The sequence below is a fragment of the Phalacrocorax carbo genome, chromosome 1 (assembly GCF_963921805.1).
Source record: "Phalacrocorax carbo chromosome 1, bPhaCar2.1, whole genome shotgun sequence".
In the NCBI taxonomy this organism is placed as follows: domain Eukaryota; kingdom Metazoa; phylum Chordata; class Aves; order Suliformes; family Phalacrocoracidae; genus Phalacrocorax; species Phalacrocorax carbo.
In genome coordinates this window covers 188,581,422-188,608,223 of record NC_087513.1, presented here as the reverse complement: position 1 = coordinate 188,608,223, position 26,802 = coordinate 188,581,422, and the positions used below count along the sequence as shown (strand labels likewise).

Here is a 26,802-nt window from a genome sequence, read left to right as displayed (position 1 = left end):
TATTGAACTGTCTTTATCTCAACCCACAAGTTTTGTCTGGTTTACCCTTCTGATTTTTCTCCCCCATCCCACTGGGAGGTCAGTGTGCGAGTGGCTGTGCGGGGCTCAACTGCCTACTGGGGTTAACCCACAACACTTGGACAGAGAGCTATCTTAATTTTAAACAGTGACTTGGCTCTTGAACACAGTATTTTGATTCCAGTAATAGTTCTGATGTGGATCAAAAATTCTGAAGACTTTTTATGCTCAGAGATACCATATTGAGTAGATTTCTGCTCTTTGGTTTCAGCTCCCTGGTGTGATACAACGAGCATTACACTTCTGTTCTTTAATGGAGGTGAATTAGATCAGTCCTTATGTAGAAATAAATACTTTCCAGCTGTCTTTAACTGTGTAATCCCATGGCTATAGTAAGACTGGTGATTATCTGTGTTACCTCCTCTTCTAACTGCAGTCAGACAGCCTGGGAAGAGGAGTGAATTCAATGACCTCTGAAGGTTCTTTCATATTCTGTTTTCTGTCATTTGGTGAAATAAAACTTGAGGCAAATAATGTTCCTTCTCTAAAAGCAGCACAGTCACTGCGTTCCCACTTTTTGGTAGACTGCAAACCTGTAGTTTCTCTAGTCATGAAAGAGTATGAGGGCGCTGCAGAACTTGCTTGTGACCCTGGGGACAGGGCACTTGCATAGAAAGCAGCGTTCAGTGAAGTGTTAATGGGCTCTACAAGGGGCCCTGTGGGATGTGTGACTGCATTGGGAAGAGTCATTTTAATAAGGAGTCCACAAGAACATCCTTCTTCATAAGTACTCATTCAGAAGCAATCCAGGGAGATAATAAAATGCTTTATCTGCAACTTGACAAGCTGTATCCAGACTTAACTTGTTCTTCCTGATCATCTGGACACAGATCCTGTTGCAGTATATGCCAAAGATTTTTTCCATTTTCCAAAGCAACGTACACCGGAGTTCAGTGCTGGAATGGAGTCATTATTTGGCAGGCACCTGCACCTCGACCTGGGAACTGGGAAGTTCTCCTAATCTGTTAAAGCAGACGTAGTCACCGAGATTAGGTCTCATTTTGAAAATGGCTTTGCTGCCATCAAGGACTTTTATAAGGAACAAGGACTGTGGGTCCTTTTTCTGAGCCAATGTGACAGTCTTCAGCAGATAAGTGTTGATTTAGATATTTTCAGTCTCTGAATTAACTTGTAATATTGAACATCTGCCCAAAAAACTATATGGTAGTAGTTTTAAAAGTAGAAAGCTTTTAGAGAGGTATTGAGGTAGAAACAGTAGAGCAGGGTCAAGTTTTTTGTCAGACAGAAAATTCTGACCTAACTCAACTAAGGAGCTGAGATCAATGGCTAGAGAGAAAAAGTCGTGTGGTTTTTATCTGCAGGGAAGCAGAATTATAGGCAGGGAATAATACCTTATAATTTTCTCAGCTTCTTCACTTATCTCATTTGCTTGTATAATGAGTATTTAAAGAAACAACTTGGAAAGAGAGGGGGTCCTTTAATGATTATTTGTTGTTTTGCATGAGAACACATCCTCTGCATAATTACTTTAGAACTGCCTTTTCCTGGGATACGTCATAAGACTATCTGGTGTGTCTTTGAGACTAAGTGGTTTCTAGGAGAAGAGTAGGAGTTGACATGCCTTTTTTTGTGCTGATAAATGCCACTGTGCTTGTACTAGGTAGAACACAAATTTGCAAAGAGCAAGAGAATTGCCTGTAACAAACAGTAAAAGGTTTTTGATGTTTTGGAGAGAGGAAGTATTTCTAGCTTTAGTGGTTTAGAAAATTATAACTTTGCTCCATGTCAAGCTTTCCTTTTTTTTTTTTTTTTTTTAAGTTCTGTTATATCCACATTGCCGGCTGTAGTATTTCAAAACATTGCAAGACTGTTGTGACATGGGGTGGATAACAAGGACTTAGCAGTTAATGCAGCACTTAGCATGGAAGGGGGCGCAGAAGGCACCCGACACTCAGAGACAGCTCCTGTGGGCATGATGATGCACCTAAAAGTGTGCTCTCCTGCCCTGGTTGGAGCAACTGCACCTGGCATGTGAGAGACTGATGCAGGCAGAACTCCGGAGGAATGATGTGGCAGATGTTGGGCTGCAGGGAGTGACTGGTACTTTTCCCTGAGCCTGGGGCAGAGCATGATGGTGCCTTCATCTGTTGGGTTCTGGTGTGATCAAGGTGCTGGGCTGCCAGGTGAAGCAACAGCAAGAGATGAGCAGGCTGCATAACCATAGGGAACATAAACAGGAGATTGACAGGGTCTTTGCAGAGTAGGAGAGCACAAACCTCATATTGTGTGGCATCATTCAAATAAGCGGTGGATAGAGAGACTCCTAAGATGAGATGGAATGGAAACATGACTGCTGGCAACAGAAGGAAGGCTTGTTCTCTGCCTGCAGAGGTTAGGTGTAGTGCCATGGTAACATATGAGGAAGAACAAGCTCTGTCAGGAAAGGTGTTGGGAACAGATGAGCCTGAGCAGTTGTCAGCACTGGGAGGAAGTGGTGGGTGATAATGGCTGAAGGCTTCCTCCTGTGGGGGATGGAGGCACCCATCTGCAGTCTTGGCTTGATGTCTTGGGAGGTTTGCCACTTGCTGGACTCAGATTGTGGTATTGTGGAGAGTCTGCTGAGGCTTGTCTGGACCTTGGACTAGTACCTCTTGTTGCCCAACCACATGGGCACCCATGACATTGTGATGGGTGACCCTGAGTTCATTAGGAGCATTTACAGAATGTGAAGGGCATGGTGGCCCAACCAGTGCTCTCCTAAATTCTTACTACAATAAAACAGAAGGGCTTGGGTAGGAGGTCTGCAGGAGGTTGACCCTGCAGGTCAACACCTGAATGTGCAGCTGGCCTTTTGGCCTTTGTCACGTCATCATTCCTGCTCAGCTGTGCTCATTTCTCAGAAGGTCAAACAGGTCATAAAGGCCAAAGACAAAGTGGAGCAAGAGCATCTTTGCCAACAGGTCTGCCAAGCCAGTGAGGAGGGCTTTAAACTGCTTTCATTGGGGGATAGTGACCAAACCCAGAAGAGGAGTGGAGTCATGGGGACAGTGAGTGTATGCCTAAAGGACATGAATACACATAGCATAGGAAACAAACAGGAATCCATGCCTGGTTGCAGAACTGTGATCTCACTGCAGTTAGAGAGGTATGGTTGGCATGGCTAGTGTGCTGAAATGGATGTATACAGGCCCCTTTTAGAAGGACAAGCTGGGAAGACAAGGAGGAAGAGTTGCGCTGTATGCAGGGGAGTGGCTTGAATGCATGGAGCTCTGCTTTGAAATGTGTCATGAGCCAGCTGAGAGCTCATGGGGGAGGCACAGAGGCCAGATCAATGTGGATGATATCATGGTGCGTGTCTGTGACAGCCTGCCTGGTGAAATAGAGGGAATAGATGGAGCCTTTTTTAGAGGGCTAGGGAAGCCCCATGATCACGGGTCCTGGTATTCATGGAGCACTTGAACCACCCTGAAACCAGCTGGCAACATGGCAGGGCATAAACAATCCAGGAGATTTCTGGGGAGTGTCAAGGACAGTTTTTTGATGACTGTTGGACAAGCCAGCTACAGGTGATCTCTGCTGGACCTGCTGTGAATAGCAGCCTTGAATAGCTGCCTTGGTGGAACTGTCCTTGAGATTGTGGAATTTAAGATCAAGATGGGCGAGAAGGGTGAGTAGTAGAGTTACAATCTTTGGTTTTAGGAAAGCAGATTTTGTCTTTTTTATGAACCTGGTTGGCAGGATCCCATGGGAGACAGCCATGGAGAGCAAAAGGCCTTGGGAAAGGTGGTTAATCTTCAAGGAAAACCTCGTCAAAGCAGGAGTTGCTTCCTGTTTACTGCAAAAAGGCAAACTACTCATCTTCAAAAAAGGCAAGCAGGATTTGGAGAACTACAGGCCAGTTAGCCTCACCTTGCTCCCCAGGAAAACTATGGAGCAAATCCTGACAGAAGCCATGAAGGATGGTAAGGTGATTGGGGAAAAAAAACAATGTGAATTTATCAAGGGCAATCTGGCCTGATGATTCTGATCGCTGCCTTTGAGATGACCCTGCCAATGGACAAGAGGAGAGCAGTGCATGCCACTTCCCTTAACTTTGTCAAGACTTTTTACATGGTCTGCCATAGTATCCTTGTAGCCAGTTTGGAAAGATCTGGTTTGAACTGGTGGATGACAAGCTGGGTGGAAAATTGTCTGGAACATTTGGCTCAGAAAGTAGCAATCAACAACACAAAGCTGATCCGTTAACCACTTTTTAGTGGCATCCCCCATGAGTCAATACAGGGGCAAACCTGTTTAATGACTTGGCTGCAGTGAAGTGCAATCTTTGTCAGATTGCAGATGATCTCAAATTGGAGGCGGGGGGTGGGGTGGGGTGTGTAGCTGGAGAGCAAGGCTACTATTCAGAGGCATTTAACAGGTGAGGAAATAAGCTGACATGAACCTCATGAAGCTCACCAAGAGCAGATGCACAATCCTGCCCTGGGATGGAGTAACCCTGTGGAGCTATACAGGCTGGGACTAGCTGGTTGGAAAGCAGCTTTGCCGATAGGGACCTCGGGGTGACAAGTTGTCCCTGAGTGATCAGTGTGCTCTGGGACAAGGAAAGCCAACCACATCCCAGGCTGTATGAACAAAACTGTAGCCAGCAGTCTGAGGGGGATGCATCTTCCTCTCTGTTAAGCCTTTGTGAGATCTGCAGGAGTCCTGTGCCCAGTTTTGGGCTCCCCAGCATAAGGACTTCATTGGTGTCCTGGAGCAAGTCCAGTGGAGGGCTGCCAAGGTGACTAGGGAGATGGGGCACAATGTGCATGGAGAGACTGAGAGGGCTGTTTTTGCTCAGTGTTAAGAAGAGAAGGCTGAGATGAGCCTTGCTGTAGTCTACACCCATGTGATGGGAGGGTATAGGGAAGGGAGTGCCATGCTTCTCTTGGAAGTCTGCAGTGAAAGGATGATGCAGCAGACATAGATTGCAACAGGGGAAAATTATAACTAGCTAGTAGGAATATTTTTTTTTTTGCCATGAGGTTGATCAAACACTGGAGCAGGGTGCTTGGAGAGGCTGGGGAATCTCCATCGTTGGAGATAAAACTTCCAAGGACAACCTGATCTCAGTTACCTGCCTTGAGATGGGGTGGGACCAGGTAGCCTCCAGAGGTCCGTTCCAACCTACATTATTCTCTAACACTGTGACCTTGAGCATTACTTTGGAAAGTTGCAATCAGCTAAAGAGGAAGCTGCTATATGACTTGTTTAAACAGAAGTTTTGCAAGCCTTGCAATATATCTCTAATTCTCTGCTATGCCTGACTGTCTGTCACGTATATCTGTCCAAGTAGGGCTCTCTTTTAATAAATTTGGCATTAAAAAGCTGTGTCTCAGAAGCAACTGAATCAAGTGACTAAGCATGTTTTAAGAACTAGAATTAGATTTCCCAGTTGTGCATGTTAACCTAAATGTTTTAGTTGTGTTCTGGAGATAATATTTTTTCATTTTGCATAAATATCTTTTCACCTAGACAGACCTTAGCAGTGAACAGGGACTCTTCACTGTCCCTGTTGATTGTAACTTACTTTTTTTTTTTTTCCTTTAGAATATCTTCTTGCATATTGTGGATATATCTAATCCCAAGGAAATCTGGAAGTTTGCTGAAAAATTCAAAAACGAACATAAATTAAATGTGTTGGTAAGTTTTCATGCTTAACTCACATGCCAGTCTTTGGAGTGTGTAGCCTATGAATTTGATCAACAGGTAGTCTAGATTTCACAGTTTGGCCCACAATTCTCTGCTTCATTTTCTCTAAATGTTTTTGTAGTAGTCTTCCATGGTCTGTTTGCTCTTGTCCATTCTCAGTTCACTTACGCAGATATGATAAAAAGAAAGAGAGAAAAGCAGCAATTTTTTAGCTGCATCTTTTGAGGTTCTTACCACACATTTTCTGTTTGACTTTCATTACTAATAATTTTGTCCCTCTTGAAGTTAGTCTTTCTTAAAGATTAAACTTTTGTAGAAAGTCTAGTTAGCACAGTCTAAAACAGAGCTGGGGGGCAAGCAAACAGTTAAGAAGCATGGTTGGTAAGGGGCTCAGTACTATTTCCCTTTTATTTAGCAGTGAAAATTTGCTCTGGGGCTGTACTAAAACAGGCACCAGGAGCAGTTGTTTTGGTGCTTACTAGATGAGGAAATTCTGACAGAAATGGAAAAATAGCTTCTGAGGAGTAGCAGTGAACAAGCGGGAAGGGGCAGATCTCCTTTCAAGGTGGGAAAGAAAAGCTCAAGCTTCCTCTGGAGAGTAAGGCAGAGAAAGAAGTGTGTCTGAGAATGTGCTAGCTGCACACAGCCTGCAAGCTTCTGACTCTTCATGAGGTTTTACCTTACAGTGCCTCCATGCTGTGTGGCACAGCACTGTTTTAGCAATGTGTGAGTTAGGTGGGGTATCTGTGCAGGATTCCCAGGCACAGAGAAAAGCTGGGGTCCCTACAACCAGGGCACAAAGTCTGCGTGAAGCACCTCTGCTGGGTTAGCTCTGCTCTTCTCAGGGCTACCTGGGATGCAGCAACCTGTTGACCTGGCTCATCTGCCAAGTTTGGAGCTAGTTCTTTAATTTGCTGAGGGTGGGAGGTCCTGTGGGAAATTTTACTGCATGCTGCACAGCTTCCCATAGTGAATTTTCCCCTAACAGAGAATACATCACCACGTAGCGTGGATGATGTGGGGATGATGTGGGGTCGACGTGGTCTCTCAGATGAGACTAACAAACTACACTGCGTATTTGTATTCTAGATTCTGCTCTACGACTTGCATATTACTTTCTGTGAGAAAAGAGTTTAAAAACATGGAGTAAGACACTAAAAGGCCTGTGGGCTGTCAGTGTAATACACCTGTGGTGAGCCATTTCTCAAGATCCGTTCTTCTGTGAAAAACCTTTATGATCAGCAACAGAGTAGCGTGACTTGAATGGCATGGTTTATTGAAACAGTTTGTAGCTTTGTGTTGCAGTGTCAGGAAACAGCAAAGTAACATGGACTGCTTGTATGTGTGGTTTTGCTCGTAGATATTTGTGGAGATTATTTTGTTTACAGGAGTTGTCTTACAGATCAACAATGCAGGATGTATGGTGAATAGCAGAGAATTAACTGAAGATGGACTTGAAAAAAACTTTGCAACAAACACTTTGGGTGAGTATTGAAGGCTTAGTTCTGAAATATAGTTATTATGGTTACAGAACTGTGGTTTTACAGCTGGGTTCATGAGGCATGTATTCCTGCACAAAGAGGGATCATATCATTGCTATGCCAGAGAAGGAGCAGGAAAGGAAAAGAGAAAATACTACAACTTGTTTGGAGTGTCATTTTCTTAATTTGTCAGTTTTTCAATTTCTCATTTTTTTCAGTTGTTCTCATAGCAGTGCCTTTATTTATCATAGCAGCAGTGGATAAATGCAGATAAGATTTAATCAAATTGATTCTGAAATTTGCTAGGAAACTTTGTTCCAAGCAGTGCTGCTAATGATACTCTTCATAATAAGTGTGCTCCTATGTCTTGGATAGCGCTTGGAGCACGTTCAGATATTTCCAAAGACATTCGAATGTTTCAGCAGGCTTGAACAGCCCAGTCTGATGTGATGGAAGCACAGTGTAGGAATACTGTGCCTTATATAGTGCCCTGGACACTCTCAAACAGATGCAAGTTATTGAGCAGTACTGGGTAAGTCTCAGGCACTGCACGTATAAGGGGTGTATCCTGAACTGTGGTGGAGGGGTAAGAGGGACAAATGAATTGAAGCAAATAAAGGGGGAAAGGTGACATGTGGATGAGAAGGGAAGATGGTGAGCAAAGTGGAAAGTTCCCCCCTAAAAAACCATGGAAAAGATGTGAGCAAACAGCCAGCCAGCAGAGAGAAGAGCTGTCTGTGCCACTGATACCTGTAGGGCTGAAAGCTGCACTTCCTGCAATGAGAGATGTGGTGCTTGCATCAAAGAACAGTCCTGACACTCTTTTCCCTCTGCCTCCATGCAGGGTAGAAGGCTTTCCCAAGAGACTGTCTGTAATATATTCAGAAGTGACATGTTAAGGAGGAGCTGTGGTGCTTTGTTTCTGTGTCTTCCTCCTGTTCATCAGTATCTGGGATGAGGAAGGAGGAAGCATAGGCTGTAAAGATCAGGCATTTATAGGACTAGTATAGCCTGGAAATCATTGTTGGGTTTTATTCTTAGCCTTTTCCTTGTGTAGCTTCCTTAACTCCTATTTACTTTTGAAAACTAACATTTTAAGTATGTCATGTGCTTAGCTGATGTGGTGCATACAGCTTGGGTTTTTTTCTGCAAGTCTGACTACATTAAACTGACAATTCAAGTATAAAGGCACAGATTCATTTTCTTCAAATTGATTTTCTGCTAACATTATTCTGTTTCTCGTGGTCAAAATTCAAAATTAATTTTATTTTGCCATCAAATTTCCCCTGGCTGCAGAAGCACAAGAACTTCTGCCTTGAGAAATTTATTCACCTTATATTAGTTTAACCCTTTTGTGGTCTTTCAAACAAAAAATCCAGCAACATGCAAAGGTGCAGCTCTTCTAGAGAGAGGCAGAGTGGAACAAATACAACAGTCTGAACATGGAAGCATGTTTTGGTTTAGTATTAAGCATTGAAGAAATTAATTGCTGAGGAGTTGTACTAGTGCATCGTTTGAATTCGAGTTTATCACACAAGTAGAAGCAGCAAGTTCTGCTTTCCCAGCTGTAAATCAGCCTCGCTAGAGATACACAGCTGCACAGAGGAAGCTGAATTACAACTGTAGTGACCTAGGAAAATGCCTGCATTATCTTTTATGAATGTTATATATAGATCTCCTTTATTCATTTGTGTATCACTTGCTGCATGACTGTATAAGAAGGTCAAGGAGGTGATTGCACATTTGAGCAGATAAGGTAAAATGAGTAAGTCATCCTCTGTTGACCAGCTTCTGCAGAGTTCAAACACGGAGTGGGTTGTTTACTAAGGCTGGTTCCGTCTAGGCAATGGTAAGGATTAAATTTTGAAGTTTTTAGAGCAGAATGGGACTTGGTTGAGCTGGAAGAAGCTGTCTGTCTATTAGAAAGCTTCTGTGCTTGCAGGTCAGACACACATGAAGGACCAATGCTATCAACAGTGCAGGTTTTTCTTCAAAGTCAGAGATGGGGTGATAAATCATATCTGCTAGAATCAGAGTAGGAGAAGGCTGTATGGAGAAGTGCATGCCAGAGTAGATGATGTGTTAAGTCATTTCCCTAAGCACTACATACTTTTGGGTGTCCTTTACTCTGGAGAAGTTATTTCTGTATCAGTAACTGTCTGTGGGTATAAGTTCCCAGAGAAAAACTTGGCTAAATTAGGTATGGCTGGTGTACAGGTTAGCTGTAAACTAGAATGTGGTCTGAGAGAACAAACTAAATTCCTCTTTCTGCCTCTTTCCCCAGAAAAGCTAAAGCCTGAAGGGTGACATGGGCTGAAGTCCTCTGTTTTGAAAATCTGCAGTTGTCCCCCTCATCAGCAGCATGGAAACAATAATTCATGACTGCCTGATTTCTGCAGAAATGAGATAGAAAAGAATATCAGTATCATTCTGAACTTCACATGCAGGGTATTCCTTCCATCCTTCCTTGACCCTTTCTACCCTGGATCTTAGCTTTAGTCTAGTAAAGGAGCATGTAGATTGTAACAGTCTAAGAATGCAAGACTCCAGACTATACCATGCTTTAAATGCAGAGCAGAGTCTTTGATTTTGGTATCTGATTAACATTTACTTAAGCTGTAGAATGGGTCATTTAGGTGTCTAAAATGCTGTGGAGCTTTTAAATCCAGGCTAGGAATATTTTCCTCTTGACTGACTTGTTAGTCTGATTTCAGATATTTTGCATAATGGGTGCTATTCGGTTCTAATCGATCATCTGACTTGTGAAACATACTTTATACCCTGGTTAATGGTTGGACTTCATCTTAAGGGTCTTTTCTAACCTAAATGATTCTATGATTCTCTTCTGTGATCTTTTCTTGGACGTATATGGGGCAAAAATTAATGCATAAGTCCTCTGGATGATGAATATGTACAAAAATAATACTGGTTAGTACAGAAAGTAAACCTCCCTTCATGTGAAACACCACTGACGGGCTAATTGAGGACAGCTTACTGAAACAGGAGGTGCAGAGTACTGTCTGGTGTTGTTAGAATATACAGGTGGGTGAAGGTCATGAAAATGAAGGACTGCAGGTAGATGGTTCAGGATTTGTATGGTTTGTTTAGTATTCAAGTTCGAACTGTAATCTGCTTTGAGCAGGCAGCGGCAGCCGTATCTGTGCTGGTACATAGCACCTTTAAAATGGGGCTCAGGCACAAATGCTGTGTGGCTTGTGACAGCAACAACAACATGAAATATCTTACCTTTTCTCCCTGCTAGATCCCCAAGGATTATTGCTCTGATTGCTTGAGCTCAGCAAAGGTGTAGAGAGCAGAACAGCTGTGGAGCGTTTAGACTGTAATGTGTGAGCGCTAGCCAGACAAGAGTCTGAAATGGCACATTACTGATTGAAGCACAGCTTCAGTATGGAGGCATGGGGTAATGTGGGCTGATTTCCTGGGGAGCTGCTGATCCTGATGGGCAGATTTTATTTGCGTATCCTTTAGTTTGTGTGTTCTTGCCCTTACATTTCCTCCTGTGGACTGGCTTTGCACTGAGGGTTGTATCCAGGAGCTGGGCAGTGACAAGCAATCATTTCTTATGATGAGACTTGCAGACTTCTGAGTCAACACTTTTTGTAAAAAAAAAAATTAGTTTTAGTAATATTTGAATTTTACTTGTTTTAGTAAAACTCCCAACAAAGACTACTGAAGCTGACAGCATTCAGCCATTTTGAAAAAAAACAACTGTCAGCATTAGTAGGAAAGTGGAGGCAACAGAAGCAGTTCTTATAGAAGCACTAGACATTTAGCTGAAACAATCCTTGTTCCTCTATTTTATAGCCTGCCTCACTTTAATTTTACTCAACACATCTTCTCGCTTAACATGGAAAAATGGCATATATGTTACGTTTTTATTGCTACTTACCAGGCAAGGGGATGCTAAAACACACTCAGAGATAAATAAATGATGCTCCCAGTATGCATCTTTTCTTCAGCCTAATGTGCTCTCATGTTTTAATGATATAGCCATATACATTTACTCCCTGTGCAAGAAGGGGTAGGGCCAGAGGAAATAAGATGCTTTTCTACCACAGTAGCACTACAGCCCACCGATGGCAAATTGTCTAACCTGTATGGATATTTGTCAGTCTCCTCTTTACACATAAACCATATCTAGCTGGTGTTCCACACAAGCCAGCGTTGCCTGGTGGACTGTGTTCTGAACTACCTGGAAGTCAGCAACATGGATACCAGCTATCAGTCTGCCGTAAGGTCAGTGCCTGATCTTTTGCAAGACAACCTTACCTGTGAAAAGACGACTGACACCAGTTGTCTTTCTAAAGAGCTTTAAGACTTAGGATGAGAGGGGCTATGTGAAAGAATAAGGTTGAATATAATTGCAAATCAACTAGATGTACTGAAGCCTGGGCTACCAGGACACAGAGGAACCCTTATGGAGCTGAGCTTTGTAATTCAAGGGAAATGTAAACCTTTGTTTTGTCTTTCATGTTCATTAGCTCTTCCCATATACTCTCAGTTATTGCTAGCGTGGTGGAATTGGCCCTCAGAGACAGCACACTAAAACCTTCATTCCTGATCTTGTACTCAGGAAACGGACTCAGGGATGACTCTTACTTGGAACTGCATAAATTGAAGGCTTGAAAAGATAACCAGGTCAAGGAAGAATGTCAGTTTGTTCTTTTTTTTTTTTTTTTTTTTTTTTTTTTTAGGACTTGGACATAAGAAAAGCAAGCCAATTTAACTGATTTTTACCAGATGAATGAACCATTGAAATCTGTACAATGAAAGTGTTTTGTTTTGGATTTTTTTTTTTTGTTCCCAGTTTTTTCACAGTTGAAATAACACTGTTCCTAATAATACTGCAAAGCTCAGGCAGATGGAAAACTTCACTGAGTGTGGTGCTGGCTGCCTGCCCTTATCTGAATGTTAGCAGATTAAAAACCTCACCAACAATTTACCTCTAATTGCCAGATAGAACATCAAGAAAAACTATTCTAGAATCCACCAAGACACTTGGGTCTGCACTAATTGCATCATCAATTAATTTGATGTTATAAACAGGTAGTGGCTTTACAATATTACGTCTGCTGAAACAATAATTTTCTTTATAAATCAATCTTAAACTATAGGTTTTGGGGTCACTTTAAATTTGTAAGCGGATAGGAGTATGTGTTCATGTAGTATTATTATATGTGATATCCTGTTGATTTCCAAGTCTGAAATATGTGAATCCCAAGGAGTCGTCCAGGTTTTAGAGGCTAAAGCTTAATTACACCACCAGCATTCTGGAAATCTGCCTTCGCAGAGTTTGTTTATATTTTCTGTTAGGGCTATTCTGTGTTTTGCTTTGTTTCATGTTCTAGTACAGAAAGACTTACAGCCTTCTGTGAGAAAAACCAGTGTCTGATGCACTGTAGACTTCTGTCCCTTGCACAGGGATAGCTTTCGTTTTGGCTATGCTGTGGTAGAGATGGTGAGATCTGTTAGATCCATGGTGATCTAACCGCTGCAAGAATGTGCAGAGCTACCTTCCTGCAAGACCTAGCAATAGTGTTTTCCATAGAGTCCACTCAGCTTCTGCTTCAGGTCATGCAAAAGGTAGTCTAATTTTATTTAGGAAGTTATGAAGCAGACAGGCTGGTTTTTTTCTTTTTAAATTTTGGGGCTTCTTGGTTTTGTTTTGTTTTGTTTTAAACAACTCAGTGTATGAATTGAATGTTATCTCCGTAACAGCTCCTCATTTACTACATTTGCATCATTAAAGTTTCACTCTGTGATTGTGAAACCACTCAATTGCTGCTCATACAGGTTGACAGAGGAGTTTGCTGTATGGAGTTAAAAACTGGAGTTGTTAATTAGAACACAATATCACATTACTCAACGAACTTGAGAAGATCTCAGAGCAAGTGGAGCAATTACAAAACAGCCACAAGGGATTGCATGGTGATTTTTTTTTCTTTTTTTTTGAGTAAGTCAACATGAACCTTAAACATTACTGTGATCAGCACTTGGGGGGTGTGTGTATGAACAACATATGTCCTCATGAAGTACCATGCTCGTTGCTTTTACTGGAATTACCAGGTGTAATGCACAGACTCACAACCGACACTGGCTATTCTACCATGCGATAGAGTTGGTTGAATGGTGTGTAATGGTGGAGGTGGAGTTGCTGTATCCTTATAGGGAGGTTTTAATTACACTGTATTATACATGATTTCCTATTATGTGAGCTCAGCTTCAAGACACAAAACTTACAGGAATTTTTCCAAAGAAAAGCAAATGTTGAGAGGATGTTTATCATTAAAAGAAATTGTGCATCAATCCCAGGAGCCTCTTTAACTGGAGGAAACATGGCCAGTAAGTACTGTGTCAAACCTCATTACACGGAACAGGGATGCAGCTTGTCCAGTAGGTTTCTCTAGTCAACTCTTCACCTCAGCAGAGTTCAGTGAGGGCAAGGCAAAATCCTGTATGTGTGGGTGATGGAGTGGATGCTTACTCACCCTCTTCTGCATTCCTGCTGCTTCTCAGCAAGCTCCCAGATTCATCCTGCAGGAATTCTTCATGGCATAGCAAATACTCCTTTTCAAAGAGAAGTGTTGTATACTGTTTCACTGCAATGTTGGTTTTTTTTTTTCCCTACCTTTACACCAGTGGGAGCCAAGCTTTTAGGACATGCAGAAGATATACCTTCCAAAGGAAAGGTGATGTATTACAGTCTGACCTCTGTCATGCAGTCATAAATGCAGGTAGTACAGCCGTATGTCCAGCACCTCTTGTAGGTGTACTCATAGCTCCCTGCCTGCTGGGTCTGAGATGTGTGTGAGAAAGAGAGGCTGCTGCTCAAGTTTCTGCCATGTGAGTAATTCGAAGTAGCGTGCTCTTTTCCACAGGCACTCAGACTTGTGCAAGAAATGGGCCATAGTCCAGGGGAACTCTTCAGACAGAAACGTCCTGCTCCCAGTTGCCATGTGTCATGGATACACCCGCTGGGGAACAGGCACTGGGAAATGTGGTGGCCTCAAGGCTGAGCATCTCCATTTACAGAGTATCTGCTTGAGACAAGGACACACTTTCTCCAGAATCCCCCAGAAGTAGAGGCAGTTCTTGTTTTCTGGGGAAAAATGGTTGATCTTTTTCTGGCAGAAAAAGAGGAGGGGCAGGATCACCAAGATATCAAATGCTTAATGCCTTCAGTGCAAGGCACATCACTGTTGATCACCTTTCCCTCCACACACCTTTGTGTTCACTCTTGGTCTTTTAAACAATTAAAAAAAAAAAAAGAAAAATCTGTACAGTTTAAACACAGTGATAATTAAGCATCAATCACATTTGAAATGCTTAACCGTTTTTAACTAAGCTCTGTGTGTGGAGGTTTATCCTTTACAGACACAAATTTTTGTGTCACGAAAATGTACTAGAATGCTGACGTGTTCATTTTGGAAAGGTAGATGTCCAGTACATTGATATTAATAATCAATTATTAGCAAAAGGATATACAATTTGGATGTTGTCTTGATTTCCTTAAGTGGGGGGAGAGGGGAATGTAGTTTTCCCCACCAAATCAGTCTTGGTTTTCCTTGCAAAAAATTTTTTTTTTACTAAAAATAAGAACATTTTCCTATTTTGATTTTATACTGTTAATGCAATTCATGTTTTTTTAAGGATTGTGGCAGGCGACACATTCATTTGCGGCTTCTCCTTTGACTTAGAAATTCATTTTTATATTACTGCGTGCTGCAATACAGATGTTCTTGGCAAAATATGTGCCATGTGGCATGTGGCTGTGCCAGGCCTCTAGACTGGCTGTACTTAGCATTGCTCTTATTTGTTTGAATGTACTATCAAACTACGTGCCGGCTTTTATATGAATAAAAATGTGGAGGTTTCAACTGACGATGATGTATTCCAAACAACAGTATACCTTATTAATAAGTTATATCTATTCTACTATTATTGTACTAACTTTCTTGGACAGGCTGTTTTGCCTGACAGACCAGCCCATGCAAATAAAAACATACAATATCCAAGTATGTATGTTAAAGTACCAAGGAGTTTGTGTTCAAACAGTTAAAATAGGGGCAGTAGTTGGTGAGATATTTAGTAGTGGGAGAAATGAAAGGCTTCAGTCTTAATGCCCGATGCATCTGTGTGTGTTTTGAGATACTAGTGCTTACTGTAGGAAGATGGGGTCAAAACTGGTCTTTCTGTGCTCTGTCTCAAAGCAAATGAGCAAGTGGTTTTGTGTGGCAAAAAGATGGAATGCTTTGGCTCTGTGGGATTTACTGAATTCCCTATAAACTTGAGGAAGAGAGGAGACGCTGTCTTTGCAGTTAGTTTGTGGTTTTAAATAAGCACATAAACTTCTGACAAGCTGTAGTTGCCATAAGCAGGATTTTTGGCATTGAATATTTCTCTCATCCAGCTGGAAAACAAAACAAACCCCAGTTGTTAATGAGGCAATGTTAATGCATTCATCTTTGCATCCCTTTAGAATTAACAAACCAACATGAAGCCCCTTAAAAGTGTAAATTAATCTGCAGACAGTAAAATCAGACATCCCCGTAGCTGGTGCATTGCAGCTCTGCCTTTAGGAAATGCAGCGTATGTAACCAAGACGTGATGTTACTTTGCATTTGAAGAATCCATAGCAAATCAAAATTTAATCCAGGCTCTCAGCTGTACTGAAGTGATTTTTTTTTTTTTTTTTTTAACTTCGTGGCAGTCTCCCATGACAATCAGTGGTAGTTCTTGTCCTAATGATGTCATCGTTCAGTCTCCCCACCACTACCGGGGGAGATGTACAGGCTTTCGTTATTCACTGGCAATTGCCTTTGCTTGCATTTTCTGCTGAGGACAGGCTGCATTTACTCATCTGCTGTGCATTCGCTTTGTTTGATTTGCCAGGGTTTTAAATATATTGTGTGCATATGGATGTCGCTCTGATCCTATAGAGAAAATGAAGACTGCTGTGACTGATAAGGGAAACGAACAGTTTGTTCACCAAGCATGTAACATATTTTATTTTGGTAGTGTATTTATAAACATGCTGTATTTTAACTGGGTGATCTCATTGCCTCTGTGGAAGAGAGGTTATAAAGACACATGCTGAAGTCTTCATGTGTAGTGAAAAACACGGCCTCGGTAGCTCATGGAAAAAAATACGTTTATCACTAACATAGAGTTGTTGAACTAGAGCCATTTGTGAAGAGGCGAGAGGGAAATACTCTGGATGAAGAAACAGTAGACTAAATGGAGCTAGATTCATCTTGAATAAAACATTTTTTATATAAAATACAGTTTAAAGGGGAAAAACTTCAAAAATATCTCTGAAGAGAGAAAAACAAAAGTCCCTGTGTTGCACTTCAGCGGGTGAAACATCACTAGGTGTGTCTGAATCAAACACACTAGCAGTTGAACAATGTTTTGAATAACAAACTTTGCTGGTCATGGTAACAGCTGTAACAGAATATATTTGTGTGGTGTGTACAAACCTATGCTAAACGAACATGATTAAAGTGGGGAAGGATGCAGTTCAGTTTCCCCACGTAATCTTAGCTCAGTCTTGGGCACACAACATTAATATTTTTCCCCCCAAAGGGTTCCTTATCTTCTGTAATTGTCATGGTGGGGATTTAAGAGGTGGTTTTTGTTTGCAACACAAATCAGAAGTGTTGGGGTACTCTGAGTAATTTCACAGTGAGAAGGTAAAAATGGATGAGTCTTAAGTGCATATACAAGAGCCTAAGACTCACAAGCATGAAGCACAGTTTCATTCTCTTGTTCATGACCTGGCATAGATACCGCTTGTATCAGGACTAGTGTGGCCAGCAGGACTAGGCGAGTGATTGTGCCCCTGTACTCGGCACTGGTGAGGCCGCACCTCAAATACTGTGTTCAGTTTTGGGCCTCTCAGGACAAGGACATTGACATGGTGGAGTGTGTCCAGAGAAGGGCAATGAAGCTGGTGAAGGGTCTGGAGAGCAAGTCTGACAAGGAGCAGCTGAGGGAACTGGGGTTGTTTAGTCTGGAGAAGAGGAGGCTGAGGGGAGACCTTATTGCTCTCTACAGCTACCTGAAAGGAGGTTGTAGCAAACTGGGTGTTGGTCTCTTCTCCCAAGTAACAAGCGATAGGATGAGAGGAAACGGCCTCAAGTTGTGCTAGGGCAGGTTCAGGTTGGATATTAGGGAAAATGTCTTCACCAAAATTGTTGTCAAGCACTGGAACAGGCTGCCCAGAGAGGTGCTGGAGTCACCATCCCTGGAGGTGTTTAAAAGATGTGTAAATGTGGTGCTTAGGGACGTGGTTTAGTGATGGACTTGGCAGTGCTAGGTTAACGGTTGGGTTTGATGATCCTAGAGGTCTTTTCCAACCTTAATGATTCTATGATTCTATGTGTGTATATACCACACACGGAGTGGAAATACATTCCCTATTTTTTCACTGGCACCACCTCACCCACGAGGAAGAGCCATTTTGCTTTCACAGGCTGGAACGTGGTGATCAGTTTGCTCTATAGGTACAATAAACATAAAAGCATATAAAATAACTGATGTGCCTTTTGAGAAGTATGCATCAATATAGACCACTACAAGTTGAATAGGCATATTGCAGGTAAAGCAGCAAGAAAATTATTAAATTCAGATGAAGTGTCAGAAATAAAGAGATGTTGTGATAGGGGATGGAGAGAGAAGAAAGCTTTTTTAAAAAGAAAAGTTAATGTTGACATCTGTCTGTCTTGTAGGTACCTACATTCTGACAACTGCCCTGCTGCCCCTCCTGGAGAAAGAAGCTGATGCCAGAGTGGTGAGTTTGTGATGCTGTTGAAAAGTGGTGTTTTACTATTCTTATATTCTGGTTTGTGACAGCATTTCTTTGACTGTGCTAGCAGTGCCAGATCAGTTATAATGCTGTAAGCATCTCTAGAATCCTCTTGGATTTTGCCAACAACTTCCTTCTCCAAGGCAAAGCTCCTGCCTGCTACTCTCAACCCTTCATTGGAAAGCAGAGTAAAACCCTTCCTTTGGAAACTCCCCTTTTTACTTTCCCTGGAGCAAGTTATCTTTTGCAGCATGGTGCAAAATACCTATAATAGGAGTATAGGCTTAAAAGAACCTTACAGGTCTTGGTATAAAACTGGGCAGCAGGTACATCTTTAAATAAGATTTCCCAAGTTTTGTACAGTGTTTCTGGTTTTCTAATTAGCTTCTGTAAGTGCTAAACATAAACTACAAATAGTGCTACTCTGCTATTTTCTTTCTCCCAATTACTTTTCAAAAGGAAGAAGCACAAAGTTCCCTGATGGAGTCAACACCACTTTGAATGAAAATCACTTTCTAAAAAATTTTCTGTCTTCCACCTCATCTCCAGGTATGCTCCATACATGAGCACAAGCGTAGTGCAAAGAGTATGCAGAGGAATCCTCCTCCTAGGGACTTCAAAATACATCCTGAAGACCACATTACATGCATGAGTGTGATTGTGGGGAGTTCCTGGTTTTGTTTTTCATCCATTTGCTTTTCATTTATTTGTTTTTCATTCATTTGATTACAGATAACTGTCTCTTCAGGGGGCATGCTAGTTCAAAAGTTAAACCTATCTGACTTGCAGTCAGGAAATGGGACATTTGATGGAACTATGGTGTATGCACAAAACAAGGTACAGTCCATAGTTTTGAAAACAAAGCCCAGCACTTTTTTGCTAGGTGGCTTATAGCATGTGATTTGCAAAAAGCCTATTGTTCACTGTTGCCTTCCCATTGCATCAAACCCATACAGAGTTATAATCTTCAGGACTACGATGGCATGCACTTACAAGTGCATACCGTCTTGCATGGAGAGCATGTCTAGACTTCCATTTGATTTAAGTCTCAATGGGGAAAACTGTCTTTAGCTGACAAATCCTTTCTGCCTGCTTAGTTCTTACCTACAGTCTGCAGCAAGTAGACGTGGTCAGTAAAAGCAGTGTAACCACTTTAAAAGTAAGCTTGTGGCCAGGGTATGGATTGCAATGACCCTGATGGTCTCTGACAAAATTTTCCAATAAATCCAGTCAGGATGAGCAAGGGTATATTTCTGCTATACATAAATGCCCTGGTATTTACAGCATATTTGGTGTAGTTTATCTCCCTGGGAACTAACTTGGTAGACAGGCTATTGAACTTGATGCTCTTTTTGCTCTATCCTAGAGGCAGCAAGTTGTCTTGACAGAACAATGGGCAAAAACTCACAGAAACATCCATTTCTCTGTTATGCATCCTGGCTGGGCAGACACTCCAGGTAACGTCTGCATGACACTGACTATATTTTTATCTTTTCAGGATTAGTCTAAAAGCAAAGAGAAATGAGGCTTTCTGGTAGATTTTTTCCAACAGGTGCAGTGATTTCTTGGCTCCAAACTGGCGCTTGAAGTAGTTTTGTACCCCCTTGGTAGCTCTGTTCTGCACAGTGCCTGCTATCTCTGTATAGCCAGAGAATAATGGGCAAAAAATGGTTCCAGCCCTGCACAAATGCACAGTGGAGCCATAGTGCATTAAGCTAACCTCTTGGTTACATTTGTCACGGGACTGTTAAACACACAGATAAGAGCTTTTGCCTCTGTGAGTACCAACGTGCAGACGTTGGGAATTTGCAAGGGCGTATAGGAAAATGGAGCACGCACCACTGTGCAAGCCCTGTTCCTCTGCTCTTCCTCTAAACATTTACTGCTGTTGACAAGCACCGTGTTTGGCCAGACAGCCCTTTGTCTGAGCTGCAGCTGTTCTTCAGTGCCTGTGTCTCAGCAGGAGGGCCAGCATCACTTATCCAGTATGCATGTTGCGTTCCACAATATGTTACCAGCCCCTAACACCCAAGCTTGGGGTGCGGACTAGCAATCCGATCTCTAGGTCTTTTCTAGGGACGCAGTTTCCCAGATTTGCTTCCCATGACAGAAGCGTTTACCCTGTCTATGCTGTGCTCTTTCCAACTAAATATCCTAGTGTTTCTTTTTCTTTAAAATACAGGTATTTTTGTGCATCCTTTGTGGATTTCAAACCTAATGAACCATAAAGTAATCTCACCTTAACGTTCAAGAACTCTCCAACCCCAAAAATAAACAGCTGCAGGGATTGGGCCTTCAATCATCACCTGTTGGGCAAAATAAAAAGAAAACAGAGTTTAAACATGAATTATGTCGTTGGTTTAGGTACTGTTCACCATACAGTTTTAAATACAATGCTGCGATTTGTGTCCTAAAACTGGTGAGAAAATATGACACAAAAATCCTGGTAGGTTTGGCATTTCTGTGTCCCCCATGTCTTACTTGTTTGTAGTTTAGAATGGAATTGGCTCAGGAACCTCTCACTGATCCTGTTCTCAGCTCTTACTAGTGTTGTCCCTGTAATTTGACCCAAACAAACAACTGGTGGGTCGTCTGGCAGTTAAGCACTATTCCACCACAAGTCATTGTACTCCTAGCTATGGGGAAATACTTGTTCTTTCATGAACTCTGAGATGGCTTGTCTTCTTCCTACACTCACAATGGCAATTTTAAGCGGCTCTTTTTTTATATATATAGATTAAAAAATCCTTGCACGGTAGACCACCATTCCATTGTTATTTTTTCTAGCTGTGAGGTCGTCAATGCCAGATTTCTATCAGAAGATGAAGAATACTCTGCGCACAGAGGCCCAGGGAGCTGATACTGTCGTCTGGTTGGCAGTATCATCTGAAGCAACAAAGCTACCCAGTGGCTTGTTCTTCCAAGGTAAGGTGGCAGTGTCTTCCATTGTGTAGCAGTGGAAATCCCTAAGCTGCCTGAACTGTAGGATCCCCGTCTGGCCTGGAAGGGAATGAAGGCTCGACCAGGCAACTGTTTAAAGGATAAAGTATTTATCAAAATCCTTCCAAGACTAAAGGTTCAAGTGAGCATTGTGCAACCAGAGAACAACTATGTATGTTTGTGCTCTTGTCCTCTAAAGTAGCTGCCAGAGACTTCAGACCATTTCTTTAGGGAGGGTTGGGGTTTTTTAAATGAAAATGGCTGTATGCAGGACTGTGCCAAGGGAAGGTGAATCACAGCAGTCAAACAGCATCTTTTATGATGCTGGGAAACTAGCATCCTTCTCACAGAGCACTAGGTGTTGGCTTTGCTTTGACAGGCTCTTCCTCCTACTGATCCATGCTAGTTAATACTGCCAGCTCCCCCTTTCTCTAACAGTGGGCAGAGATCTAAGCAGTGGCATTTTTGGCACTGTAAGCATAGGGAATGGAAAAATAGAGCAGAGCCTTTCTTTTCTGCCAGGCAAATAACAGGCATCTTAGTAGGAGCAGCTGGAAGTATAGATGTCTTAATGGTGATGCAGGTCAGTCCAGCAGGAGTAAGGAAGAGCTCAGGGTAATTGCTTACAGGAGCCCAGTACTTCTGTTGGATGTGGCATTCAGTCCCAATCCACTGAATTTCTGGCACAGCATGCAGGAAGTTCAGACTCTTTCAGAGTTGCATTGACTTTGTCCCTTCTGTCCCCTCCCAGACAGTCACACAGGGTTGGTTGACACATAGTTAACTAGACTTTTTTTGTGCATCATGTGGTGAATGCAGAAACCCTACATCCCAGCAGGTCAGTCTTCTTTGTGGAATCAGGCGTCTTTTTAGTACTGTCACCTTCTTCTGGTCCTAAGGCTTCTGCTCAGTTGTTCTTAGTACAGATCATAATTCCACCAGGCTGTTGCCTTTGGCCTTTGTCTATCCCCAGCTTTAGTAAACAGGGAACACACCTTGGCTCTTTAGCTGTAGATAATTACTTTAGAGAGCTTTGGTCTTGGCATGACTGCTTTTAAGGACTGCAAAAGAAGTCCTGTGTCTGTGTCCCATGCTTATCAAACAGTGATGAAGTCAGTTATTTCTCTCTCCTACTGCCCTTTGGAAGCCACAGCCTAGTACGGGCCCTCTTCGGGCCCTTTCAGTAAAAGGCTTTGTGTGCAGGAGTGCTTTATCACAAACCCTGCTCTTCTGGTCCTAGACGGCCATTTCCTGAATCAGTCACACCTTCCCTCCATTTCCTCTGTTCCCTTTTATTCTGTTCCCTTTGAGTGCAAACCAAAGCCAGCAAATTATTTTTGTTCCTTAGGAAAAAAAATGGGAAGTGAGAACATGGCTCATACAACCAGAATTCTCTGCATCTGCCAAAATAAATAAAAAAATGTTTGACAGAGTCCTGCTTTCCAAAGACTAGAAGCATCTTCTCCATGATGATGAGCTTGGCTTTCACACATAGTTCCCAAACGTTAGCACAGGCTCCTAGAGGCGCTACAGTTAGGTAGGAAGCAGTTCATATTCAGTGATGGAGAAGGGAACGTTTCTCTGCATGTTTCTCTCTCCACAGTTTTCCGTAAGTGGAGGTTCTTGGCGTGTGCAGCCAGTTACAACATTTGCTCTGAAGAGAGCAAACATCTTTGCTCCCCTGAGAAGCCTGATGGCAGCCTGATAGGTTTTCAGAGAAATCTGCTGCCCAGTGTTGCAACAGCTTGTTCTTTTAGTCTCAGCTGGCTACTGCAGAAGTTGGACTTAGTAAAATAGACTAACAGTGCTGCACCAGCCCTCTGACGGTTGCCTCATAGGCATCTGAGAACACTCATAAGGTTCCCAGGCTCTAGATACCATGTTTTTGGAGAGAAAAATCCCTTAGAATGGATGGTGACATAGCTACATTTACACAGAGTGCGCAAGGAGTATGGGATTTGGAAAACCAATCAAAGCACCAAATTGAGGAAATTTGGTCAGACATCTTTATGTTGGATACACATTATTTATGGTGACTGAGCAATTAGGATAAATTCTTTAGCAATTAGAATTTAACCATTTAGTTTTAAGGATGAAAGTAAGCATTTTAAGATATAATCCAGACTACAAAGTCCCAGCTGGGGAATTTGTGTAGCACTAGAAACATTATCCAGGAGACAAGGAAAAACCCCGTCTCATGCTGAAAAAGCAATCTCTGCCTGCAGCAACAATCTCAAGTTATTGGTCTTTGTCTACAGGGGTTACGCTAATGACAGGGAGCAGGCATAAACCCCCCAGTAAGGCCTTCCTTTATCTGTCCTCCCTGCTAGCTGCAAGTGAGGTCTTGCTCCCCAGTGTAAGTCATATCGTCCTAAAGGACAATCACTTTAGTTTCAGAATACAAGTGTAATTTCCGGTTGGAAGATATGCTTAACTAGCATTGTTTACAGATACCTAGAAGGTAAGTTTCCCGGCTTTAAGACCATGAGGTGTGTTTGGGCAGTATAGAACCTAGCAGAAAAATCTCCTGTGTGCTAGAAGAGGCACTTAAATGTACCCATAAGGATTTTTTAATTTTGTGTCTTCCAGACAGGCAATCAGTCCCTACACACCTACCCCTTGCAAGCACCCACAGTCCACCGGAGGAGGAGGAGAAGCTAATGGAGGTGCTGGAAGAGCTCTCCCAGAAGTTTAAATCCACTTCTCCAGGAACTTAGTGTCACTGCTGACACAGCGTAACCACAAAGCTTCTAATTACTCAGTAACAGTACCATATTTCTCCTGCTGTTGAGGGGAAGTAGGATGCCATAGGCCTGTTAAAAATTAATTGTGTTCAGGTGTTCTCATCATGGGGGAGAGTGATGTTTGTGACTTCCTTTTTCTGCTGCCGAGAGTCTCTCCCATTGTGAATGTGCACCTACTGTCTCAAGACACAGTAACGTTGTGTTCTTTGAATTGGAAGAAAAATCTTGAGGCATTAAAATAAAACCCAAGGTTTTATGAAATTACCCAAAAATCATTTAAAACACTCAGCATGGAGAAATGCAGAGGAATGTACCTTCAGTAGCCCTCAGGAAAGACTTCCAGAAAGAAGTAGTAAATGTTTTAAACAATATTTAACTACTGTATTTGACAGGTTGGTGGCTTCTTTCACTTTGTGAGGGTGACTGGGCTCAAACCTATAAACGGGAATGCAGGAAGTCTCTCTTGCATCACCTGCTTAGTTTAAATGGAAGGATTCCTCACAGCCTTCAGTCTCCATAAATCAATGCTGGTATGCAGAAGTGATCTGCTTCCTTGTGTTTAAACAGCAAGAATTTAGGAACACTGCCAAATGCCTTCCACATCACTTTATGGAGTCAGGGCTGAATATTATCCCATTTATATCAAGACACCATGAAGTAGAAGGCTTCAACACATACCATACCCAGACATGGTCGGATCCAGCAGAGAAATGGCTGCATGACTCTAGGCATGAAAAGAAATAATATGCTAATCCATACATGCTTGCCATTTCTGTGAAAGATCAAAGGGAATTGCTTTATCATTATGAATGGATTAAGAGGGGGAAGGGAACACTGAGGGGGCACAGGTTTTAGAGAAGTCCACCCCCTTACAAGAGGGTTGTATTTTGCCTGGAACTGCTTATTTCCAGCCACAGAAGATGGGATTCGTCTTACCTGACCTGTGAGTGTTTGAATTACTCATTGGGATTCTTGCTGTAAATCAGAGAAAACAGGCTTTTTCACAGTGATTTACTGGATCTAGTTTAAGAAACTAACCCTACATTCCTACATCTTTTTACTGATGGTGAAGACAACCAGCTCAAACTAAGGCATTCAGGTGGGATTCATTTTGTCTTACATTTTTCAGATTTACTGCAAAGCCAAGACTATTAATAATGACAGTGGTAACACATTTTCTCCTGAACCGAGTGTGTTTGATAGCAAACTGCACTCTGAACCCAACAAAGTCGCACTACTGTTTAACACTTGGCTGTAGACCAGCATGGTAGGACAAAAGACCGAGACACAACTATAACACAGGCGTTCTTGAGCTCTCTGCAGTGACTGTTAGGTAAAGGCCATGCTGATGGGCAGAGAACTCGTTATGCCTGCTTTACATAAATTAGTTTCCTACTGGCTGATGGCATTTACTCATTATTCAGTGACATCCTATTAAGTATCAATTTAGAAAAAAAAGTCTCTTTTCAGCCTATTGTCAGTCTCCTTGGAAATAAAGGCTTTCCTGTCAGAGAGGCCCTGAAATAAGTTTTCCCATGATGAGCAGGGCTGAGATGCCAGGCTGCCACAGCTCTTCCTGAAGAGGCTAGATCAGCATTCAAGCTATTGCTTCATTTTAGAAACTTAACTCCTTCATGCGCTACAGTGAAAGAAACCAGCAACAAGGCTTGTAGAGATGTTTATTTCCTAGAAGTCTGGTATTAATGTTTTACATGGTTCAAACTCTTAAATGCAGTTACTGAAAATAAGAGCATGGCTAAAAGCATATATAGTAACTGCATCTCTCTATCTGGTAGCTGCAAAACTAAGACATTTGCATAGTTGAGTATTTAAGTCAAGTTGCTTCTCAGCTCTGCAGTACAGAAGAAAAGTTTAATGACAGGTATTCAAATAGTTCATAAAAATAAGTAAATATACATATAAAACCCATATAATTTAGTCCACGTTCTGTACTGATGTATTTGAATAGCTTGTATTTTTCTTTTTAGTCACAGCTTAAAAATGAAGCCAAAGGATGAAAACTGCTTTAATCAAAGTTTGGTCACAGTGTAAAAGAGCCAGATACTAAGGTTTAATAGCACCTGTGACTGAAAAAAGAAAACACAGGACAGCGATGAGAAACAAAATCCAAAGTCTCCCACATTTTTGTGTTATGGTCCCAATGATGCTTTATTTCAGCCCTTTTCCACAGGTGCAAACAGCGTACAGCTGTAAAGCCAGCAAGATGTTTTGTGTTAATGAAACCCAGAATGACTCGTACCTGCAAGTAGGAAGATACATTTAGTATCATCTATAAATTTTTTAGGGGCAAGAGAAAAACAGCATCCAGTGACAGATTAGCAGAAATACAAGGTGGCACAAATCCTTGCTAAGCAGTGCACACTGAGGACCTCAGCGCACCCCTGATTTACAGGAGCCAAACGACAAGCATAGCAGCTGGTCTTCCTGCCCTTCCCTTTCCACGCTCAGCCCAACACTTGTATCAGCTTTCAGGCTTGCATGACTCTGACAACAGTTGTTTTCAACATTCTGAAAGCTTTCACATTTTTCTTCGTTTCGTGACATCACCTAGTTGGAAGGTTTTTTTCTCTTGGGGGTTTTGCACAAAGGAATGCAGCACCACAGACTGCATGTAGAGTCATGCCCTAATGGACAGACTCGGGCCATCAGCAGTGCAGCGGGACTGGGGCCACCGAAACTCTTCTCTGGCTTGGGTGAAAATTTTAGGAGGTCAATGTAACAGGCATCAGATGATTTTCAAACTGTATTTTCTCTTTTCAAAAGTTTCATTTCTGGGCAACATTTATTCTTTAAAAAAAAACAACCCCAAACAAACAAAAAACTTGTGGTTGATTAAAGGTATAAACAATTCTTTGTTGTCTGCCTTTGAATAGCAGGGCATTCCCCTACATACGGCACTATTTTGAAGTAAACTGCCAATATCAACCATTTGCATTTGCACCAACACACCTGCCAGCTTTCGTGCTGTCCAAACTCTCCACACTCGCTGTTCCACTCACTGGGAACAAGACGCAAGCAGGGACACCACTTCCTGTTAAACGAGACTCAGGTGGGATGT

General features: G+C 42.1%; 1 protein-coding gene across 2 annotated transcripts in view; it reads left to right on the top strand.

The window, feature by feature from the left end:
* The window catches only part of DHRS12 (dehydrogenase/reductase 12), a 32,216-nt gene extending 5,622 nt beyond the window's left edge, over window positions 1–26,594 (top strand). For both annotated transcript variants that reach the window (XM_064440950.1, XM_064440951.1), the window contains exons 4-10: window positions 5,629–5,721; window positions 7,133–7,214; window positions 17,963–18,024; window positions 18,772–18,876; window positions 19,406–19,496; window positions 20,827–20,964; window positions 23,569–26,594. In XM_064440950.1, the coding sequence (XP_064297020.1) occupies window positions 5,629–5,721; window positions 7,133–7,214; window positions 17,963–18,024; window positions 18,772–18,876; window positions 19,406–19,496; window positions 20,827–20,964; window positions 23,569–23,696 (699 nt within the window). In that variant the 3' untranslated portion in view covers window positions 23,697–26,594. The remainder of the gene's footprint in view (window positions 1–5,628; window positions 5,722–7,132; window positions 7,215–17,962; window positions 18,025–18,771; window positions 18,877–19,405; window positions 19,497–20,826; window positions 20,965–23,568) is intronic.
* The last annotated feature ends 208 nt before the right edge of the window (window positions 26,595–26,802 follow it).